The 20897-nt window shown below is 42.0% G+C and overlaps 1 protein-coding gene across 8 annotated transcripts in view; it reads right to left on the bottom strand.

Annotated features, from left to right (window-relative positions):
* The window catches only part of SPOP (speckle type BTB/POZ protein), a 35291-nt gene that overhangs the window by 4832 nt on the left and 9562 nt on the right, over positions 1-20897 (bottom strand). For 7 of the 8 annotated variants that reach the window (XR_014230343.1, XR_014230344.1, XR_014230345.1 and 4 more), the window contains 12 exons: positions 15171-15313; positions 14684-14805; positions 12889-13040; positions 12656-12783; positions 8820-8997; positions 8175-8230; positions 7598-7720; positions 3854-3996; positions 1892-3121; positions 1649-1765; positions 511-601; positions 162-304 (listed from right to left, as the gene is read on the bottom strand). Coding sequence is in view for 1 of the 8 variants with exons in the window: in XM_082331597.1 (XP_082187723.1) it covers positions 2977-3121; positions 3854-3996; positions 7598-7720; positions 8175-8230; positions 8820-8997; positions 12656-12783; positions 12889-13040; positions 14684-14805; positions 15171-15248 (1125 nt within the window). In the remaining 7 variants the exon portion in view is untranslated. Of the gene's footprint in view, positions 1-161; positions 305-510; positions 602-1648; positions 1766-1840; positions 3122-3853; positions 3997-7597; positions 7721-8174; positions 8231-8819; positions 8998-12655; positions 12784-12888; positions 13041-14683; positions 14806-15170; positions 15314-20897 lie in introns of those variants that run through there. The other variant, XM_082331597.1, reaches the window with a different exon arrangement.

Genomic DNA, 20897 nt, shown 5'->3' with positions numbered 1-20897 from the left:
CTCGCAGGTCAGCACAAAAGCGAGCGGAGGAAGCAGGAGCAAGGAGATAATAGGGAGAAGGAAGCCCATGAAAGACTGCGCGCAGGGATGAAATGTCTCTCTGTTAACACCCTCGAGGAGGGGGAAGAGAAGGAATTAAAAGCTCGAGCGCAGGGTCCAACCTGAATTCTGAATCCGGACCCGTGGTAGCTATGCTGTGGTTCAGAAGACCTGGTAAAAATGTCTCTCTGAAACATTGTTTTGATAAATATGCCATCTCCTTGTGGAATTCAAATCTCCAACTGTTCAACTGGCATGGACAGCTCTGCAGTAACAACACATGCCACAGATTGTGAGTTAACTTGAATTACATTTCAGATCTGGGGAGGGGAGGATGTCAGTGGGAGGTTTATGAACAGTATGCTCTAGCTCTGATGTTGTTATAACCAGATGGCTTCAGCTGTATCATTTACAACAAAAAAAAAAACAAACAAAAAAAAAGTGAAGTTGACAAATAAATCATTACTTCACCTGCAACTGGAACAATCTGAGCAAGTCGCCTCCTTCGTGGATCTCATTTCAGACCTTCCATGACAGCGTGTGGCTGGCTCCGCAGGACGGGCTGGGACAGACAAGGCCCAGAACAGATTATTTTCCTGCAGGTATCTCCCCATCCTCTGGGGAAGGAGGCTGCCAGATCTGTATCGCTTTTCTGTAAATACCTCCCCAAAAAAGGTGGAGGACGGGCAACGTGAACACCCATTTGCTTTCTCCTCGGCATGTCTGCTTAGGGGCAGCTCCCCAGACAGCTGGTCACTCTAACGTGACAAGGATAAAAGGTCTCCTTCAGGTTTGAACATTTCAGTAAACGCTGCAGTTACCGCAGCATAATTAGACATCGCTGTGCCACGCAGACAACTTCTGCAATTACCTGGCAATGAACTTTTCATGTCTGTATGCAATTATAAGCTAGAAATGCCGGGTTTGAGTTCTGACAGGGTAGCGGGGAGAATCTCGTTATGACTAAATGCTTTGCTTACCTAAAAGGAAACGCACACTAAATCCAATATAAAAGGAATTAGTGGCGTTCGAGCAATAGATGTAATATGGGAATTTGTGAATCACGTAAAAGGAAGGCTTTACTATACAGACGGTTGTGTGTTTATGATGAGAGCCTCGGTGGGGGAACACAAAAAGGGGCAGGGACCCTCTCATGAGTCACCCTTCGATAAAAATAGACAGCAGCTAGATTAAACACATGAGCGTATGAACGGAATTCTCCTTCACACAAGGGACAAGAGGCTGTGAGAGAACGTATGATAATAGAATGAAAAATCAGAGACAACAGATACCTAATCTGTTTTCTCGACAAAACAGAGTTATTCTCCGTAATCCATTACGCGCCCTACCTGACCATCTTAAGGTCAGATCAATTTGGCACTGCCCTGGCACTGCGTATTTCAATCTAACCTCCCTGGGGATTTGGGGCTAACGATGACATAAACGGATGGTGTCTATCCTACCCAGACATCCCGCGTTGCACCTTCATGTTATAAAACAGATGCCTTAGTGTACTATTCTCCCTTCCCACATCTAAAGAGGGAAGGACCATGGGTCAGCTTCACCCAGCTATTATTAAAACCAATGCTCTCTAGTATTTTGGTAATACCTGCCAGGAGAAATAACACAGGTTTGCATTGCAATTTTGTGTGCAACATTCCAATCCCATCCGAGTTCCAGGAACAGCATGTCGCTATCGGTATATGGCAGCAGACTGAAACGGAACCTTTTGGGAGATGGTTTTAAACTGGGAAGTCTTAAAAATGAAACAAACGAAAAAAAGACAACAGATACCACACAGTACAAAATAGTAATTATTTATATTTTCAAAAAGGAAAAAAAAAAAAGTTACCAGCTATTTTGAAACTTCTTCCCTGTAAGAAGAGCGACTAATAGAAAGGAACAGGACTGGCTCCTATACAGTCTGCAAGTCAGGTACAAACAGTTGTTAAGAATCATTTAGCAACTCAGGACAGGAACTTTTGACACAGCGTTCATAAACAATAAAATTTCTCCTTTTTTTTTTTTTTTTTTTTAAAAAAAGGGGGAGGAGGGAAATAAAGCAGGGAAAAATGCCAAAAACATTTCCCACAATATCTAAAAACAGTAACCGTTGTTCTTGTCAGACAGCACGCTCCAGATCAAGGGTTTTCTAGTCCTTTCAAAACCAATACACACTTGCCAAAGGCTGCCTTCAGTCTATTCACACCCTCCGGAACACACAGCCTTTCACTGTCCCCTTTCACTTCATTTCACTTCAACCTGTCATTTTATAAAAGGTGGGGGGGTTCTTTTTTTTTTTTTCTTTTTTTTTTTTTTTTTGCAATTAACATACAAGTGCTACTAACAGAGAAACTGATCTTCTTGTTGCTGGATGGCAATAAGGAGTTACACAAACGTCCAGTTTTTAGCTCAGCTGGAAGGACTTAAATTCTCTTTTTTTTTGATATAAATACTACTGGAGCTCCCATCAGGTACTTCCTTTCCAGAACCTCACTGGAAATTCTTTTTAACCCTCCAATACTCTCCAAAGCTAAAATGTCCTCTTGCTCCAGGCATCTGACGATTTGTTCTGTGCTGCCAGACGCAGAGACGTTGTTTTCCCCAGTACCACTGCTGGGTTATTCCGACTTGGGTCAGTGCCTAAACCGAACCCTGTACTTAATTGACTCAGCTGAGTCGAAGGGAACACACAGACGATGCAGCGACAGGGATTCATTAGGTTGAACAGCCCCAGAGCCCCAGGCCCACCCTCCCCCCTCTCCCCAAGTTACTTGGTGCTGTTTTAAAAAGTCTGGGTGTCACGAAGCAGTCTCTTCCCCGCAACAACAGAGTAAAAGCTCCACAGATTTCGCTGTCTACCTGGTGGTCAAGGTTACAGCAGCAACAGCTGATGCTGCTTCCAGAAAAACATGGGGTGGTGTGACAGACAGGGCTTTAGGATTGCTTCAGTCGCTTACGTGGGGGTCCCAGAAAGGGACACTGTGCAGAGGCCAAAGAGCGATACGCCTCAGCCACCAAATGGGGATGCGACACTACCATAGACTTCCAGCCTGATGTCTCCATGACGTCAGAAGCGTGACTAGAAATAAGAGAGAATAAATCTGAAGTTATCAACTGGGGATAAAAAGGATTAACTAAATAGATTCTTTCCACATGCCTGAGAAACCCGACATTTTTAGTGTACCGTTTTAGGATGGCTCTAGATCTATGTTAGGTATCTTTTGTGAAGACTGTGAGCTTTGCCTCTGCTGGCACGATTGTACGCTGGACAGTCCTTCAACTTAAAGGTGAAAAGCTCAAACATACACGATCCCAGGTGGAACAGCAGGAACACAATGTTCATCTACCCTGACTACTCGGCACAGAAGTATCTTAAGTCAATATAGAAAGTACTGAGAAAAACTCTATTAACTGACAAATAGGACTAACTGACAAATAGGACGAGTCATTTTACATCTACTGAAAGGTCTGTTGTAATTGTTACGAGTTGCAAACAGTCCCTCAATCTCAGGGTCTACCTGATATTCTACTGCCTAAAAGTTCTTGCCATCTTAGGAAGAGATCCACGATCGCTCACAGAGACAGTCCTGCCGTACGCTCTGAACAGGCCCAGCAGGACAGGACTGATCTGCCCTTAGGGCAGTGCCACTTCTGGGATGCCGGATAAATGAAGGATCACAATGGGAGAACTAAAGAAGAAAAATAATAGCGGAGAATCAACCCTGCATGTGACAGTTCACAAGTTGTGAACCCTGTTGCTAATAACACCTTCCTCTAGATGTGCTGCACCCTGGAACAAAAGTAAACTCACTAGTTAATGAAGTCCACTGCTTGAGTTTTCAGTTGATCAGCACTATGGAGGTCAGCTAGAATGAGGATCTCGGCTGCATTTTCCACAGACAGGTTACTGCACAGTGCATCCTCACACATCACCTTCAGACGCTCTAGAGCATACTGCAAAATACAAGCCAAAGTACAGTTACAAAGAAGAAAACACCTCATCAGGCCTGATGTGAAGCCTTACTTGTGCTCCTTCACTCTTCAGTAACAAACTACTCTTACGCTGAACAGACCTCTGCTTTGCTCTACGCATCTGAACTATCCTCAAAGAAGTAGCGACCAGCAAAGAAGGAGAATCATGATGTGCCCACCCTGAGGAAAGCAATGGAGAGGAAACATACCCACCATAACTCTCATCCCGGCCTCCTTGTGTTACAGGCTTACTGGTGCTGTGTTCATGCTTTGAAATGAGAATTTCAGGTCACCTGTAATACCTCCTATCTCGGTTACTTCAAGGCACAGAATGCTAAAGGCAAAGCTTTCTTCTCACTCTATTACTGCATGACAGTTTACCCGGGTTCAGTGGGAAGACCTGTCTAACAGTGAATGCTCCATAGATGTTCTGGTGATGTTTAGGCAGTTTGCACTCAATTTCTTTGCCATTAATGACCTGCACATTAAGATCAGCCTTGCTCAAGTACAGGCTTCTATTTTAATACTACAATGTTAAACAAATGCCCCTGATTTCTTGCAGCTATCCAGCTGGAAATGAAACATCACAGCATGTCTGTAATGCCGCGGCAAAAGCTCTAGCCCAACTTCACATTCTCAGTCTAAGAGTTTCTACCGCTCAATTGTGCATTTGCCTCAACATTTTTCAGATCCACAGGGTTGGGCCACGTCAATGGTTCGAGAAATTCAAAGGATATGCTTAGAAGAAGAGTGCTGTCTAATAAATTTCACATTCTACTTTCTGCAGCACTTCAGTCAGTATTGAAACATGCAGACACAGCCAAGATTTTCAAAAGCAACACAGTGGTCTTGGGCAGACTTCAGAAAGGTCAATACTCAGAAAACTTTAAGCCACTCGTTATCAAGAAATGAAACCCAACCCCCAAACCTCAGTCTTTTAGAGTATCAGAGCTGGGAACTGTGAGACTGAGATACTTCTGAAAATCTTGGCTGTGTGATCTAATTATGGGGTTTGCGGTTCTTTGGATGAAACAAAGCGAATACTTCTGAATAGTTCTGAATATTCTAGATCCCATGATTACATTTCACAGGCATTAGGAGAGTAGTCAATTCTAATGCAGTTCTTACACGAGTAATAACATCAGCACTATGTAAATTGTCCTAAAGATTAAACATAGTTAAGTCTTCTTCACGTTATGACTTCACATTGAGTGACATTTCTAAAATAAAGATCTTTAAGATTGTTAGTTTTTATTTATCTGACAGATAACTGCATTTGAGAGTATCCTTCGTATCGTTTATAAGGCTTTTTCGGACAACTTAGAGATGACAAGGTGTACAAGTTCTTCACTATGTGAGGCTGCATTTGGAAAAGACACCGGATTTGTAAGGACGGCTCTGTCAACCTGAACAGCGAGCTGGTAACAAGCTCATCTGCATGATGACGGGAGCTCTTGCCATATGATAAGCACTATTACAATAAATTGATTTTATATTCTGATTGATATTTTCATCCCATTATGATTAAATTTAAATGAGTAATTTTAGGTTATAAAAACATTTTTTCACTTAAGACTCGGTGATAATAATTACTTCAATTGAGGCATGGCACTCATAACCAGGACAGTTTTCTCCCACCAGAACATCTGAGAAGGCAAATCAAATTTACTTGCTTAATCTGTATCAATAACTAAAACAGTTTCAAATGAGGGGCAAGCCATTAGTTTATATTATTGTCTGTCAGCAGCTTAAAATGCAGCAAACGAAGCTTAAAATTATTCCTTTTGTAAATTGAATATTCTCCTCCATGCATGTACAATTTTTATTTCGATTTTCGTTACAAATAGCTCAGCTTCTAATTACATAGTTGGGCAGAAGTAGCCATTCTGGTCTCTCAGGTACCGAGATTTCCCCTTCCCCCCTTTCTTAATTACACTTTAAAAAAAACACCCTACCTAACAGCATACTTACCCAAGAGGCTGAAACAGTATCTCCTGGGCTGAGAAGACGTGCTTTGTTTTGGTTTGGGTCTAATTACATATTTTCCCCAAGAGACAGGAGGAACTCAGAAGAAGCTGTTTCAGTCTCTTGAGTAAATATTAGATGTTTTATGTGCTTTCATGAAAGATTTTTTATTTCTGCTTTTAAAAGACACACAATGAGTTTAAAAGGAAAAAAACCTACATTAAAAGCCAGGAAACTCAAAGTCTACTCTGTCCTTAATGCACTGCTTCTTACTTAGGCTTGTCTCAGTTAAAGATGGTATGTAAGCTCTCAGTCAATACTCTTTAAATATTGAATAAAATATGTGGCAATGATTATAATCAGGCCAAGAATCTCCTTGCATTATTTCCCATTTTAATTCTAGTTGCAGCGGCGTAATAATGGCATATGGAGCATTTCACCTCTCAAATCAGCATTTTTGATGAAGCCCAGGTCTGCAGTGACAGGGAATTTGATGGCCATGTGGTGGTTGCGTGGAACAAGGTTACATGCATCCACATCTTAAAATCCACCACCCTAACTGGCACCCACAAGAGAATCCAAGGACTGAAGAAGCATGGAGACTGAACTACGCTCTCACCCCTAGAGGTGGTCCCTCCAGGTCAGAGTTGAGGCACATTGGCAGGGCAGTGTGGAGAATCTTGCACTGCTGCTACCCGTGCTGAACCTGTTCGATGGATAAATTCAGGACTTTAGTCTCCAGTGCTGTCAAACTGGCATCTTTCACCAGCACTAAGTTCACTTTTAAGAGAAAAAAGAAAAAGGAAATAAAATCTTGGTTATATATTATGAATTTTCACTGGTTAATACGGCTCACTGGCCAGCAGAGCACTCTCTTCTGTCCTTGGTGCTGCAAAGGGAAGGAGGCAGCGGCTGGCTGGCTGGCAAGGCCACAGCGCTGCGCCTGCTACACGGGGACTACCAGCAGCCTTCCAGTCAGACCATCCCCGACACTTCCCTGGCAAGGACCCTGCAAAACCACAGACGGGTTAGGCAATGGGGCTTCCTCCAGTGCACCCCTTCTCTCCATAAACAGCAGGGACTGCCACTGCAAAAAGAAAATAAACAACAGGACCCTCCCGCTCTTGGCTATCCATCACTTTAGAGCATCTCTTGAAGCTGCTGATACCAGCCAGACCAGAAGGAGAAGCAGGCCCTGTTTGCCAAGACAGAACACTACTTTTGAGGTTTGGTAATAATCACGCTAAAAAAAAATATCACCAGGTCCACCTTGAAATTTTCTTCTCACACCCAGCTCTTATGCTAGATTACGCTGAATAGAGATGTCCTCTGAAATTTTAAGAAAATGCTTAGAAATGAGCAGTAGAGACAGAAATTCCTGATTGTTACATGTTAAGATATGTATCTATACAGCTATAGGTATCTTCTATGTATATCCTATCTTACAGGTATCTTACACTACACCCAGGTTTACCTATAAGCCACATCCAATTCAAAGAAACTGCCCGACCACAACGATCACATGAAAAGCTTACTGCAGCAATCTCCGAGGAGCATTGTGTAAAGCAAGGCGCATGTCATTCCTGGTTCTCTGAACACCCATAAATCCCAACTGTACCTTGTCAGCAGCTGCCAGCAAGTCATCAGCCATTTTGTCAAGATTGGGTGCCTTCCCCGTGTAAATAAAGCACATCATTTCCTTAAAAACTTCAGGCTCCACATCATTGATTTCAACCCGATTCTGTATCAGAAAAATGAAGCTTATTAAGATCCTGACAAGAGGCTAAAGGCTTCCTTATACCCAAGCTCTTTCAGTATTCAGAAATTTGCTACAAACTATTTAGAACGTGTACTACTTGCAAAAAAAGAAGGAAAAAAGAAAAAGAAAAGAAAAAGATGTGGATGGAGTAAGAAGAATTCTAAGTTGTATTTCACATTCTCTACTTCTCCCTATCCCACACCAGACTCTTTCCCCAAGAGTAACAAAGGTAACAATTGCCTCCTTGATCCCTTTCTTCCTCCCTTCAGGACAGCTGAAGCAGAGACCTGCATCTAATGTGAGAAAAAGAGTTAAAAGGTGACAACAGTCCCAAGCACTACCTAAGAAAGTTATCTGACCAGTGATGCTACAAGTTGACTAGAGAGCTATTCACCTAGCCGGAGCCGGAGAAGTTCTCCTTCCTTCAGGAACTTACCTTTTTACTCTCTTCCATCTCATGCTCAAACATGGCGCTGAAAACCGGGGAACGCGCTATGGCAGTGGGGAAAATAAAACACAGTTAGAGATGCTCTTTTACTCTTCAGGAGGAGCTAAGCGTAGCCTGCCAACACCTCAACAACTGTCCTGCTACTGAATGCAGGAGAAATTCTCCTATAGCAGTTAGGGAAAATCAGGTACAGCTGGTAAAGAAGTATAGGTTGTGACATAATGTAATGTGGCCGACGTAGCTTCAAACTGGGTACGGGAGAATTTATTATGTCCTTTCAACCAAGGCTGAAGAGTACGTGGGCGGTAAGGTATGTTTCTTGACTTTACAAGAAAGTATTCCTCTGTAGACGTGCTAACTTCTCCTTACAAATGCTTTAGGAATACATTATAGTACACTACAGCCACAAAAGAATCCGCCTACCATCAGCGCCATCAGAGGAGATAGGCAATTAAAAATGGAGTAGGTATTTCTTCTCTACCCGTAACAGTTCACAAAACAGTCTTTTACTACAGCTCTGCAGTTAAAAGAGCTGCAGAAGTCTCCTTTAAAGAAGTAACAACTCAAAAAAACCCACTTGCCATCAGGTGGTTGTCTCCTATCCCGCTAAGGCCCATCCAACTCAATACCGACCTGCTAGTATGGCTTTGTGAGCCTGGAACTCCTGGCCTGCAACGCACAGACAGCAGTCCGTGAAGCGCGAATTCTCCCAGAGTCCTCCCAACTCGTCTGCCAAGCGACACTCGGGTACCTTCACCATGTTCATAGTGTTCTGGCCGGAGATATTGACAGAGTCCTGTACCACGCTCACCTGGAGGGGAAAAGAAAGCAAACGAACTCAAAACCCCGCACTGGAAAACTCATCTCCCTCCAGGAAGTTTTTCTTTCCAGGGCAGGTGAAGGGAAATGCAAAACCTCTCAAGCAGAATCACTGTATGATTAAAAATGTCTACATTTTTAAAGCATCCTTTCTACCCTGCCTTAAGCCTGTTCTCTGCTCCTCCAGAGTGTCTATCCAAAGTCCTAAATCACACCAGCAGATTTTTCTTTTCAGCCCCCAATTAACAGCACTTCTATGCAATTTAATCATAACTTTATTAATGGCTTCCTAAGGAAGTGGAACCTTATTTTTCTGCTTTTACAGACATAATACCTGACCTAGTTTTTCCCTTCTATCAACACTCTGAAACCCTCCCCAATCAATAATGCAGTACAGACAGCAGTACAGACAGCAGTACAAATGAAAATGAAGTATACAGAGAGCTTCTATAACCGAGCACTGCGGCCGCACATGTATGCAAGGGCAACGTCCGACCCCCAAAACATCTTGCTGCTTCTGGTTCTAAATTTCTTGGAGTTCAACACTTCCATCACATTACAAAACAAAATTTAAAAAAAACCCTAAACACTGAAGTTTAAAAAAGCAGCTTTACGTCAAGTCATTAGGAAGACTTGGGAAGGCAGATGGATTCCTTATCACCTGCTCTAAAGCATACACGGTTAGGCAGGGACCATACGTAGCCATACTGGCTGATGAATAACCTACACAAAGGGAACCGTTAAGAGTCTATTCAGCACCAAACTATTATTGTTAAACACTCAGTAAATCATACGCCTTCTACAGCAGACTCCAATTAGAAAAGATCAGAGTGACTAATACTACCCCGCTGTAACAAAGAATAAAGGAAGAAGCTGATTGACAGGGAAGCATACGTGAGACTATTTCCTGGATTTGCTGTCAAGTCCAAGTTAAATTTCAGTTCTATTAATAACCCATGGCCAAAGAAGAACAACGGAGAGCAAGGGCTTCACAGTTATGTAAAAGGAGAAGTAAATTATGAAGTAAGAGAGATGACAGAAGCATCTTCTAAGGAAAAATTACCTGCTGAAAGCACATACCCCAACTCTTCAGAAACCTCCAATGGGTTTCTGATGGCAGACACATCTTGTACAAACTATACAACACTCAAACCCAACCAATATCAGATGCTGCTTGCCAAAGGACACAAACGATTAGCCAGAACAAATGTGAGGAAGCTAACATTCTTTGTCATTAATTTGACAGGTACATCATCTTTTTGCGCTGTGACATCTAGACCAGCAACATGGACTCGAGGATGGATGAAAACTCATCAGATTCCTTAAAAAGGCATTCTAAGATGTAGCTGCCTTGCTGGAGTCCAATACTGATTACAGACCCGCCAAAACCAACTTGCGAACTGTGTCATCAAATCAACAACTAAATCCTCTTCGTATGTGAAAAAAAATCCGTTACTGGCATGAAAAATCTATTACGTGGCTTTTTACATCAGGAGTTTAGACTGGTAGATTCCAAGTGATGACCAGCCTTAGAGACCAAACGAGATAAGGTTTTGCTTAAGCTATTCTCAACATCTTAGCAAGGAAACCAACGCGACCTAGCTCAGAAGAGAGCTATTACCATAACTTTGGGAACACTCTTCTTTTTGGAGATTTACTGGAATGATATTTACCTATGATGCTGGAATATAATTTAAACAGCAAAAAGTAATGCAGTTGGGATATGAACAATCAACCCCACCTGCAAAACAGAGGTTGAAAAATCCCCAAACTGACAACTAAATGAGGTCAGATTTGAAATGCCTGACAAGGAACATCATTCTCTGCCTTAACAGTATTTTCAGCAAGACATTATCTGTGTTCAGCACTGGACACGAGCAAAGAGCAAAAGGCTTTTTCCTTTTAACTTTAATAAAGCAATGAGAAGGTGCAGCAGAGACACTCAGCAACCTCCTGGTCTACAGAAAACTCCAACATATCCCCACACAACAGGCATCTCAACATCCAGTATCGCTAACTCCTCAGAGAGTTCCTACATACAAAACATGCTTGCTGAAAGTACAGATGTGAGCAGCATCACCCGGCACCTGTGGCCAGCAGGGAAGCATTAGGAGAGCATATGGCACACCGGTTTGCATGCCAAAAGACTTACTTATAAGCTCAGGGAAGGGGGGGGGGGAAGGAGAGGGGGGAACCCCAAAACCAAGCTGTTGAAAGTTCTCGCCAAACTGTTTCCAGACAGCAAAACCTTCCCCTCTGATATCGCTAAACTTGGAATTTCTTACATGCTAGATTGTAGAACAAACTGAAAGAGAGAACAGAAGATATCAAGGCCAGGTGAAGGCAGCAGCAAGTTTTCTCTTCATCCAGAACAAACAAAACCACTGAGCTGAAGCTTTTGAAGGGAGTAACTCAGTAAAGAGTGGAGCGACTTGAATTAGTACTAGTTGCCAAGACTACTGGCAGATCTCAGGTTTATCTACATCGCACCTCGCAAATTCCCTTCTCGGACATTAATTTTTGAGTTTCGCTCCACAATCGTAAGTTTTCTGGCTCTTTTATCGTGAAGGAAAGAGTAACTGCCAGACCTACAGAGGTGTCATCCAAGACACTGTCCTCTTCTCCTCCCATACTGCTACAAGCATTAAAGGAAGGGCTCCCTCCATGACAGTAATAATTTATGCTACTGATTGAATACACATCCTTTAGGAGATGCTTGTTAATTTAAATATCTGCATGCTTATGATGGCCGAACAGAACTGAAAAGAAAAACAACCCAAACCCCCAAAACCCCCAGGTGTTGAACAACTCTGACTGAAGCATTTCTTTCACTCCTGAAAGAAAACACAGCAAAAGAAAAGACTCCCATAAAAAACACTGCAGGAGATCCAAAGAGAGAACAACTTGTTCTACCTGTCTTCTGGCAAAAGTCACAGCTACAGGAGGTATTTTGCAGTTAAAAAGACAATGGAATTAAGACAGCAGAAGCTCTGAAGACACGAAATTAGAGAGTTGAAATTTGCTCATTAAGGTTTCTAAACTTAAATATCTAGTTTTAGAAATAACTGTCTGCATCTTTGTCTGAAATTAGTATTAGTGAAATAATAATTTTGTAAGCAGTTGTAGAAAAATACAAACACAACGAACAGAAAGTTGTGGTTACTATAAAATCCCTTTTTCTTAATTTTTTTTTTTGTTGGCTGTATAGACACACTTAGGAAAATAAACTCTTCTTTCTTCAGTAGGCAAGTAATAGGCGGGCCAGTTTCCACTACAGAGCTAGTGCTGGTTATTATCCCAAGTGAGTTTCAAATTAAGGAGTACAAACAGATGGATGATAACACTAAACCAGAAGTGAAATGATAATCAAACATGCTTAATTCCTATCATCATCACAGGTAAAAGGCAAATACAAAGTAACAAAAAATAAATGGAAGTGAAATGCGATGAATCACACAGAGAAAAAGCCACCAGCCACGCAGGCGGGCACGCGCGCACACGCACATGCACAAATAAAAACTAAGTGCCATATAAACATCCAGTATTTCTCCTCATACCTCTGACTCCTTAAAAGCAATGATGAAAACTAAGGTCACATCTGCCTTAAGCTAATGGAACAGCTATTCTTTCAGCTGCACAGGAAGACTTACCTCACAGAAGAGGGTGAGTTTGTCATCTGGAAGAAGTCCATTGGCCTCATCCAAAAGAAAGTCTCTTCTAATAAATTTTTTGAATCCCCAGTCCTTGCCTTGTACAAATCGATATGCTCGCTGGCTCTCTGAAAGAAAGATATGGTGCTTTAAACACCAGCCGAGTGACTCGCTTGATCAAATGGCAAAAGACAAACAACTGACCCCATCAGACAGAAACAGTTTTTACACACCCATTGCTTTTGTTTCTTCTCCTTTAGCATTCAGGATGGAGAATTTGAACTTGGCTCGAACTTCACTTTTTGGACAGCTCACCAGCAACAGATAGAGGGATAGATAATCTTTACTTTCTTCATCCAAACCTTTAGGGTTCACACGTAAACACCTGTGGAAGCAGGCATCTGAATGAGACGTCAGGAACAGTTTTTGGCAGGTCATTCATAGCTTTCAAAGAAAGGGCACTGTAGAATTTTCACAATAAAATGTACAGCAAACAAGTTCTGTTTAACAGCCACTGAACCACGAGGAAATAACAGCTAGGTAAATAGAGTGGAACTGCGTGTTACAGTCAGCCTCGTGCTGCATCTCCAAGACAGATGATGATATACAGGTAGTAACTATGGGCAAACCAATTCAAAAAAACCCACAGGGGAAAAGAGGGGGGGGTATGGTTTAAATTACTGATAAGCACCCTGGATGTCACCTTGCACAAAAGGAAAGTGAAAGAAATAGTAGAATGGAGGCAACAGATTCAAGAAAGTGCAACAAATCCAGAGAAACGGTAGGTAAAATTCCACAGGAAGGAACTGAACAGAAAAACGGATTTCTGGAAGGCTGGCAGTTTCTCAAAAACATAATAGTAGGGCAAAACCAGAAGAATACACCTGTGTGAAGAAAAGGTAGTAAGTGCAGGAAGAGGCTAACTCATAAGCACTTCCATGACCTGAAACTTGACACAGAATCTAACAAGAAGCAAAAACTAGGCCAAACGACTAACAGCTCAAACACACAAGGAGAGAAAAAAAAAAAAAATCAGAAAGATCTAGACGTTAGAATGAGATCTGACTAGCAAAGGTTATAAAGGTAAGTAATTTAATAACAAAAAGCAGTCCAAGGAAAGCACAGGTCTGCCACCCAAAGGAAGGGAACACAAATTGTACCACATACACACACACTAAATTATTTAGTGGTAATTTGCTGCAATCTATACTAAGGAGGTTTAAAGAAAAATGCTGAAACACTTAACATCACCAACAAGGGATAAAATAAGGAACCAGGTGTCCATGGATCTATTAGGCCAGACACGACTCATGGTAGATACACACTCTGACCAAAGTCCCCTCTCAGTTACTGGAAATTACTTGAGAACTCAGGGAAGATAAGAAAGGTTTTAAAGGAAAGGAAAAGGGTAGAAATAATGTCATCTTTAAGAAGCAGAAACTCGTGGGCAGAAGGAGTTATAGACCACAGAGATGATCGAAGTAACAATGGCAAGTCTTCGACTTCACAAAAAGCTGCCACGAAGAGAAAGGTAATACAGTAGCAATAGTCTTAAATTGCAGGATTTAGAGTGCAGGCAAAAATTATCTTTTTAACGATGTGGAGTATTAGGGACTGAAACTGGGGAGCTGAAATAGAGCTTGAATACACTGGCTGTGGACCCTCACTGGCTTATAAAAACTCGTTAAGATAAACATCAGTCAAAAAAACCCCAACTTAAGACATTAATAATCCTCCAGGGCACGTCTCTGCTTCAAGGCAGGATGCAGCCTCCCTTCCAGCTATGCCTTCTATTACTTCTGATGTTTTATTAGAGAAACACTGCAACTAGCCAGATCCTCACATTTGTGTCCAAACACTATGCTGAAGCCACAGTACTTTCTCCCTGTGCATGTGTTGTACATCCAAGGAAGCAAGAACCCATGTGCACAGTACAAGTATTTTTGTATGTATTTCCTCTGTTATAGAAGCCCAAATTCTTTCACACAGTTGTACAAACGGGGTGAACCTCTCTGCTCTGTTTCTTACCATTTGAGTTTATCATTGGCTCCAGATGAAAAGGTTGAGCTTTTGATGACCTCACCCATTTCTTCTCGGCAGAAGCTAAAGTTGTTTATGGTCCACATGTAGGAAAACTTCACCACCTTGATCTTAAAACAGAGGATAAGAGGCGGTTTAGGGTCATGCCCATTCACCTTGGCCATCTTGAAGGCAAAACTGAAAACCTGGAAGTTTTACTGAGTCATCCGCATGACAAATAACCCCCAAGCACAAGACAACAGAGTCTGGAAATGGCTGGCAGGGGCAGCTGGACCACTCCAACTTCTCCAACTGCCTCCTCCAAAGTTCCGCCAAGGGCAGAGCACAACATTCTGCTGTTGCCTTGGTGAATGCTCACTGGTAGCAAGCATGAATTTGTCTGAAAATCCAGACTCTAAACTTGTTTTGAATAAATTTCTTACCACGGGTTCTAATTGCGTTACGTCAAGAATATCTCGGCACGGTGTGGACTTACCTGAGTGTAGCACCAGCTTTCTGCTACAGGTCCACTCGACATTTCTGCCGGAGGAGGAGGACTCGGCACCCTTGACATCGCCAGTTTGAAGATTAAACAGAATTTCACAACTCAGCAGAAGATGTTTATAATTGATCTTCACCCTGTCAGTCCCCAAAAAGAGAAAAAAAAAAACAAAATTAAGAACAAAGAAAAAAAACTTCAGGAGTGCTGTTAAATCTCACTGGACACAAGTTAAAGCCATCATGCTTTCCCCCTCCCCCCTAGCACCTTCAAAATATGTTACAGTTAAACATTTTAAAGTGTTACCATATGTTTTCTGAAGAGGGGCTATACCTCCTCCACTCATTCTTTCAATACGCAGCTCCTTATAGGAGTAAGGCTAACATATCATTTCATTTAAGGAGTCCAAGACTCAAACAGGAGACTCCTCACTTGACTTGGGATTTACTACTTTACCCTGAGGCCACCATTTCAACTCACAACTTACTCCCTGTTTTCATTTTGAGAGGCTCAGACTCTCAGAGATCAGATCTGACAAATGAAGTTCTTAATCTGAAAAAACTACAGGTAGCAACATGCAACCCAAACTCAACAGCAAAACAAAACCCTAGGTTCAGAGTGACTCCAGTAACACCAACAGAATAATTTCCTATAGCTTAAACCTCCTCCTGAAGCCTTCCTATTAGGGAAGGTGTGGGTAACGATTTCTCTACTTCAAACTGAATCCCTTTGGCCAGAGGGAAATTCTCATTGCCTTTATACGCTAGTGAAGTTCCCAACTTCTAAGTGCAAAGTCAAACTGACATCTGCAGAGAACATACGGGGTTAAAACCACTGCAACACACCTGAATGAATACACAGGCACAACCGATAAAACAGGAATCTAGTTACCAGAAGGGAAGTTTTAAAACAAAATAGAATAATCAACCCATCTCTGACTTCTGAGTCCCGATCCCTAAGGCAGATACACAAAACGTCTTCAAAGATGGGCTCGGAAACTAGGATTCATAACTTTGGCAGATAGAAAAGCATCACATGCCTTACAGTTTAGCCTTCTGCTAAACACTTTCTGTTTCACAGGTGGTATTTATCTGCCTGCCTCGTACTGCACAGGACAGCCAGTGAACCACAAGAACTCCATTGCTGTTAGTTTTGTCCTCGAAAGGATCAAAAAAAAGGGCAAGTAAAAGACATAAAATTGTTATCTTGCGATACGAATTGCTTTAAATACAAAGGCTGATATTGAGGTTCATTGGAGGAGAAAGGTAAAGCAGAGGCTCCCGCTCTTGAGGAAGGCCGAGTCATCCGTTGTTGAAAGGAAATGGTGGAAAGCATAGAGAATATATACCTAAAAACCCCACACCTCAAAACAACAGGAGAATATTCACAGTAAGGACATAAACATCTATGCACACAATTCCCCCCAAACTGCTATCAGCGTGATTTGGAGTCTTTAAGTGCAGTTGCAGGGCAGGTCTGCACGCGAGTGCAGGCTCCAGCTGCAGCCCAGGCCCCTGCCAAGCAAGGCTGCCCTCAGCCTCCACTCCGGGCTACGCCTGCGTGCTCGGGTTTTGAGTTCTGTGCACCTTCAGAAAGTACCTGGAAATACGGTTTTGAGTTCTATGCACTTGCAGAAAGTACCTGGAAATGCTGCTACACAGGCATCATCAAATAGGAAAACAAGAGTGTGCGGTTTCTTTTTTTCCCCAGGTTTAATTTCCTTTAAAAAAGCACAAGTGAGCCCATGTGAACACTGAAAAAGAGATACTGCCTATCAGGAGCTACGAAATAAGTACTTAACCGTGCAGAGATGCACACTTAACTCCACGGAAATTTATTTTTCCAACAAACAACTAACTCCGTAAGATCTAAACTGCAGACAACTAGCACTAATGTAAAACTGAGTGCTCTCCAATCAAACTGTTTTACAAAATTCTTGCATTTGCAGTTTGTGCTGTGCATGTGGAATGAGGAGAAAAATATTTTAAAATGTTGATTTAAAAAGAAAGGGACATCAATATGCACTTTAGGTACTTGCTGCAGGTTTTATTACATTAAATGTAAAATTACCACAATTCCTCCAAAGAAATTCAATTAAACCACTCGGTGTCACTCAAATTAAGCCACAATTAGCAGACACTGGTTTTGAATACTTAGCTAACTGCCCTTCCACGGGCAACATTCAGTCGTGCCTCCGAAGACATCATCGCTTCACTGTCTCCAGTCACCGAAAACATCATCGCTTCACTGTCTCCAGTCACAAGTCTTTGGGGGACAGATAAAACCTGAAATTCCAGCACAAGCAGCGAGACCAGGGCTGGGGAAGGGACGCCTTTTGCTGGTTTCAGCCCATGGGCAGGAGAGACCCAAGCTTCTTCCTTCCCCTCGGGGTTCGCAGAAGCACTGCTCAACTCCACCCAGGCTCTTACATTGTTCTGTTCACAGCTATTTTTAATCTACATTGTTCTAGTGATCTGTTTTATAGCACAGGCACAAACGACGGGGACACAAACTCCTGAGAGGATAATAAGCAGCCAGGGAAAGGACGAAGTTTCTTAAGCTCACCTCCTCGCTGACGGCAACCTGTCTGCACACTGAGCAACAAGATGCTAAGCCTAATGAAAAGGTTTGACCAGAAGAAAACACAAGGAATAAATAAAACACACAAGCGGAACATGAAATTATTTTTTTTTCCTTAAAATTGTAGTTAGTTTCAGCGATTTTAGTTTTTAACTAACATCTTTTTACTCAAACTACTTGCAACACAGAAGTATTCAGGTCTCTCTTAAAATACCTCCTTATGCAGAGTGAGAAATAATGCAACTTTTATTTAAGAAGCATTAGAAGGATGAAGAAAAGTAAAAATAACTTAGCTTAAAATAACTTGTGAATTCTCTGAAACACCCCCACTATGGCCCTCCATACATCTCCCCACATACCCGGCCAAAACAGAGGTGTGAATTAAACCTCAGGCCACAACAACCTACTCAGTCTTCCTCCCAAGAGGGGTTTTGGGCCCAGCCCATCACTGCCAGACGCCCTAAAGCTCCGGGTGAGGAACGGCCGGGGAGTCAGCAGCAGCGTCCGTCAGCACCTTCCCGGTGACTCCCTGAGGTCACAATGCTGTTCTCCTTCCCTGGCTCCCGAAGAATTACAAGGAACAGATCCAGAACACTTCGGATAAGGAACCCATTTCCACATATGGTATTTATCGACAATAAGTAGTTTTCTATAAGACGACTTCTACTTCCCAGGTAAACTGAAGCAATTAAGTATCTCTACGCACACATCAGAGAAGTGGTTTAACGCGAAAGGTAATTACACAGTTAAAAGACTCCAGCGGGTCCTTCTTGAAGACAAATTGTTAAATTTAGTGGTAACACCTCCCTTTACGGCATGAAAATGAGGGATTAATAAGGAGGGGAAGAGGAGACAACAACTGTTTACGTTACAATGGCACATTCATCAAGCCTGTAGGAACACACTGAGAAGTTGGAGGGTTTCCTGGATGGAGGGCAGAAGTTAATCCTAATTCCTTTACCTTTCGCTGGTCTCCAAGGAGCAAACTCCAGAAGATTGTAGCCATCAGTCATATAATTGGGGAAGGAAATAGACAATCGTGTAATGCAAAAACTGAAACTCCCACAGCTAGTTTCTCTGTTTCAACAGGATTTTAAGATGCACCGAAATATTACCTCCATCTTACAGATGCAAAGAAGTTTTAGAAAGCTTCTGTGGTCTAAAGGCAAGACAAATGTATGAGCCTGAGATACACAGGACTATTTAATTTCCTCTGAGTAACTGTCACTTTTATATCCTTTCCTCCCAGATGGCCTGGATAGGCAGGTGGTAATAAAAGTTATGACAAGGTGCTAATAGAATTGCTGCATGCCAGCGCGCCATTCATTATGCTTTTAAAATGGCCCAAAGGGGACAAAGGTTCTAGATTTTAAAGATTTTCTAGTATTTGGAAAATACTTTCAGTCTAGTATATCAAAGCTTTCTACAGATGCTTTGTGAGGCAGTTGAATACAGTTAAAAAAAGATGTTAAACTCCAACATACCCCTAGCTCAATACAACCATCAAATACTTGTCATCAAATGGTATCACTGGTCCTTTTACTGCTGTAGCAAGTCATAATGGGAATAAAAAACAGGTAATATCCATCACTGCCTTTTGCAAAAATTACCAGTAAGGAAAAACTTGCCACTTGCCCTGCTTAGCAAGCACACAAACAGGGGAAGCACGTAAAAGGTCACTGAAATATATCCTTAGAAATGTGCCGCAGAAACTGCCATGTGTTCTTCCACTTTCAAATGCTGAATCGCTCTGCTGGCATGGACCAGTATTAAATGCATTTTAAAAGGAACCACAGCTGACTTAAGGTAAAGTTAAGTTTCTGAAATCAGCAGGGCACCCCCGGTGTTTATTCGCTCATGAACACTTAACACTTCACCAGTTCACACTTCTTCACTAACAGTGCTGGCACCTCTGAACTAGGAGTGAATTAAAAAGCGATGCAGGCAGAGGTTTTAGGGAAACATCTTGTAAATAGCTTGGATGTCAAAATTCTTTCTGGCCAGGAGAGGCAGGGAGAAACTTGAAGGTACAGGCATAAATATCAAGTCATGGGAAACAAAATACAAGATACTATCTTACGGACCACTGCGAGCCCAGGTACGGTCTGCGAGTCTCTTACTTCCTTGGAAATAAATAACAAACAGCACTTGTCTCTGGACATAATTAATACTACATTTAAGAAAAAGAATAATTCTCACCTCATTCACAACCACTTTTGCTAAACAGCCTGTCAATTTCTACATTTTCTCAAGATAACCAACTACCTTTTAAGAAACCAGTAGTTTACACCAGAAATTTCCAAGTATATTTGTCTTCAGGAAGTTTTATTCAGCAAACGATAACTTACAGAAGTCTGTAAAAGTAGTATATTTTTAATTAAGTGTCTCAAAAACTGGGGTGGTTGGTTCTTGGACCAGCAAAGTATCAAAGAGTATCCAAGAACAGCACAAAGTGCAGAGAAAAGAAGCAGGACAAAGATAATTGGAGCAATAAAACAAGGGGATGCGATGAAGCACAGGAAAAGACCATTATCTTCCTGCACTCTTCAAAGCCTTGGAAAGGACAATGGAAGGTCTGAATTTGCTGCTGAAGAAAGAAAAAGAAGAAAAGGAGGAAAAAAAAAAAGGGCAAGTTACCTGAAAGAGCAACGTGGGATGCAATGCTATCTAACCAGTGGATGAATAAAATGAGTAAGTTTTCAGATTTTAACGTACACGCTAAACAAGGCATCACACCACTCTCCCTACTTGGCATACCACAAAAGAAAGCAGTGATGGGCAAAGCATCACATAGCCCGTGCTAACGACTGCCAAGCGATACTGATTGCAACGTCTCCTGTGTGGCAGGAAACCTTGTCCAGCTACAAACGCAGGCTGAAAGTCAGGCACGATGAATTCCAGAGGTTACACAAAGTTGCCTAATTATTAACGTGGTGGTGTAGAAGAGACTGCGCCATGGTAGCAAACAACCTGTACCAATGAAAATAGACTTAAGATTAGAAATCAACACTTACAAAAGATGAAAGTGACCCGTAGCAAAAAGCTACGTCTTGAAAGAAGGCCCGGTTTAGAGGCTTATCTTTCTGGAACAAAGGAACGTGAACAGTTCTACAACAAGAAGCCAATCACCGCCTGGAAAAAACA

Source organism: Platalea leucorodia (assembly GCF_965183815.1).
Source record: "Platalea leucorodia genome assembly, chromosome: 22".
NCBI classification, from domain to species: domain Eukaryota; kingdom Metazoa; phylum Chordata; class Aves; order Pelecaniformes; family Threskiornithidae; genus Platalea; species Platalea leucorodia.
The sequence above is the reverse complement of the archived record's forward strand: the minus strand, read 5'-3'. Positions and strand labels throughout refer to the sequence as shown.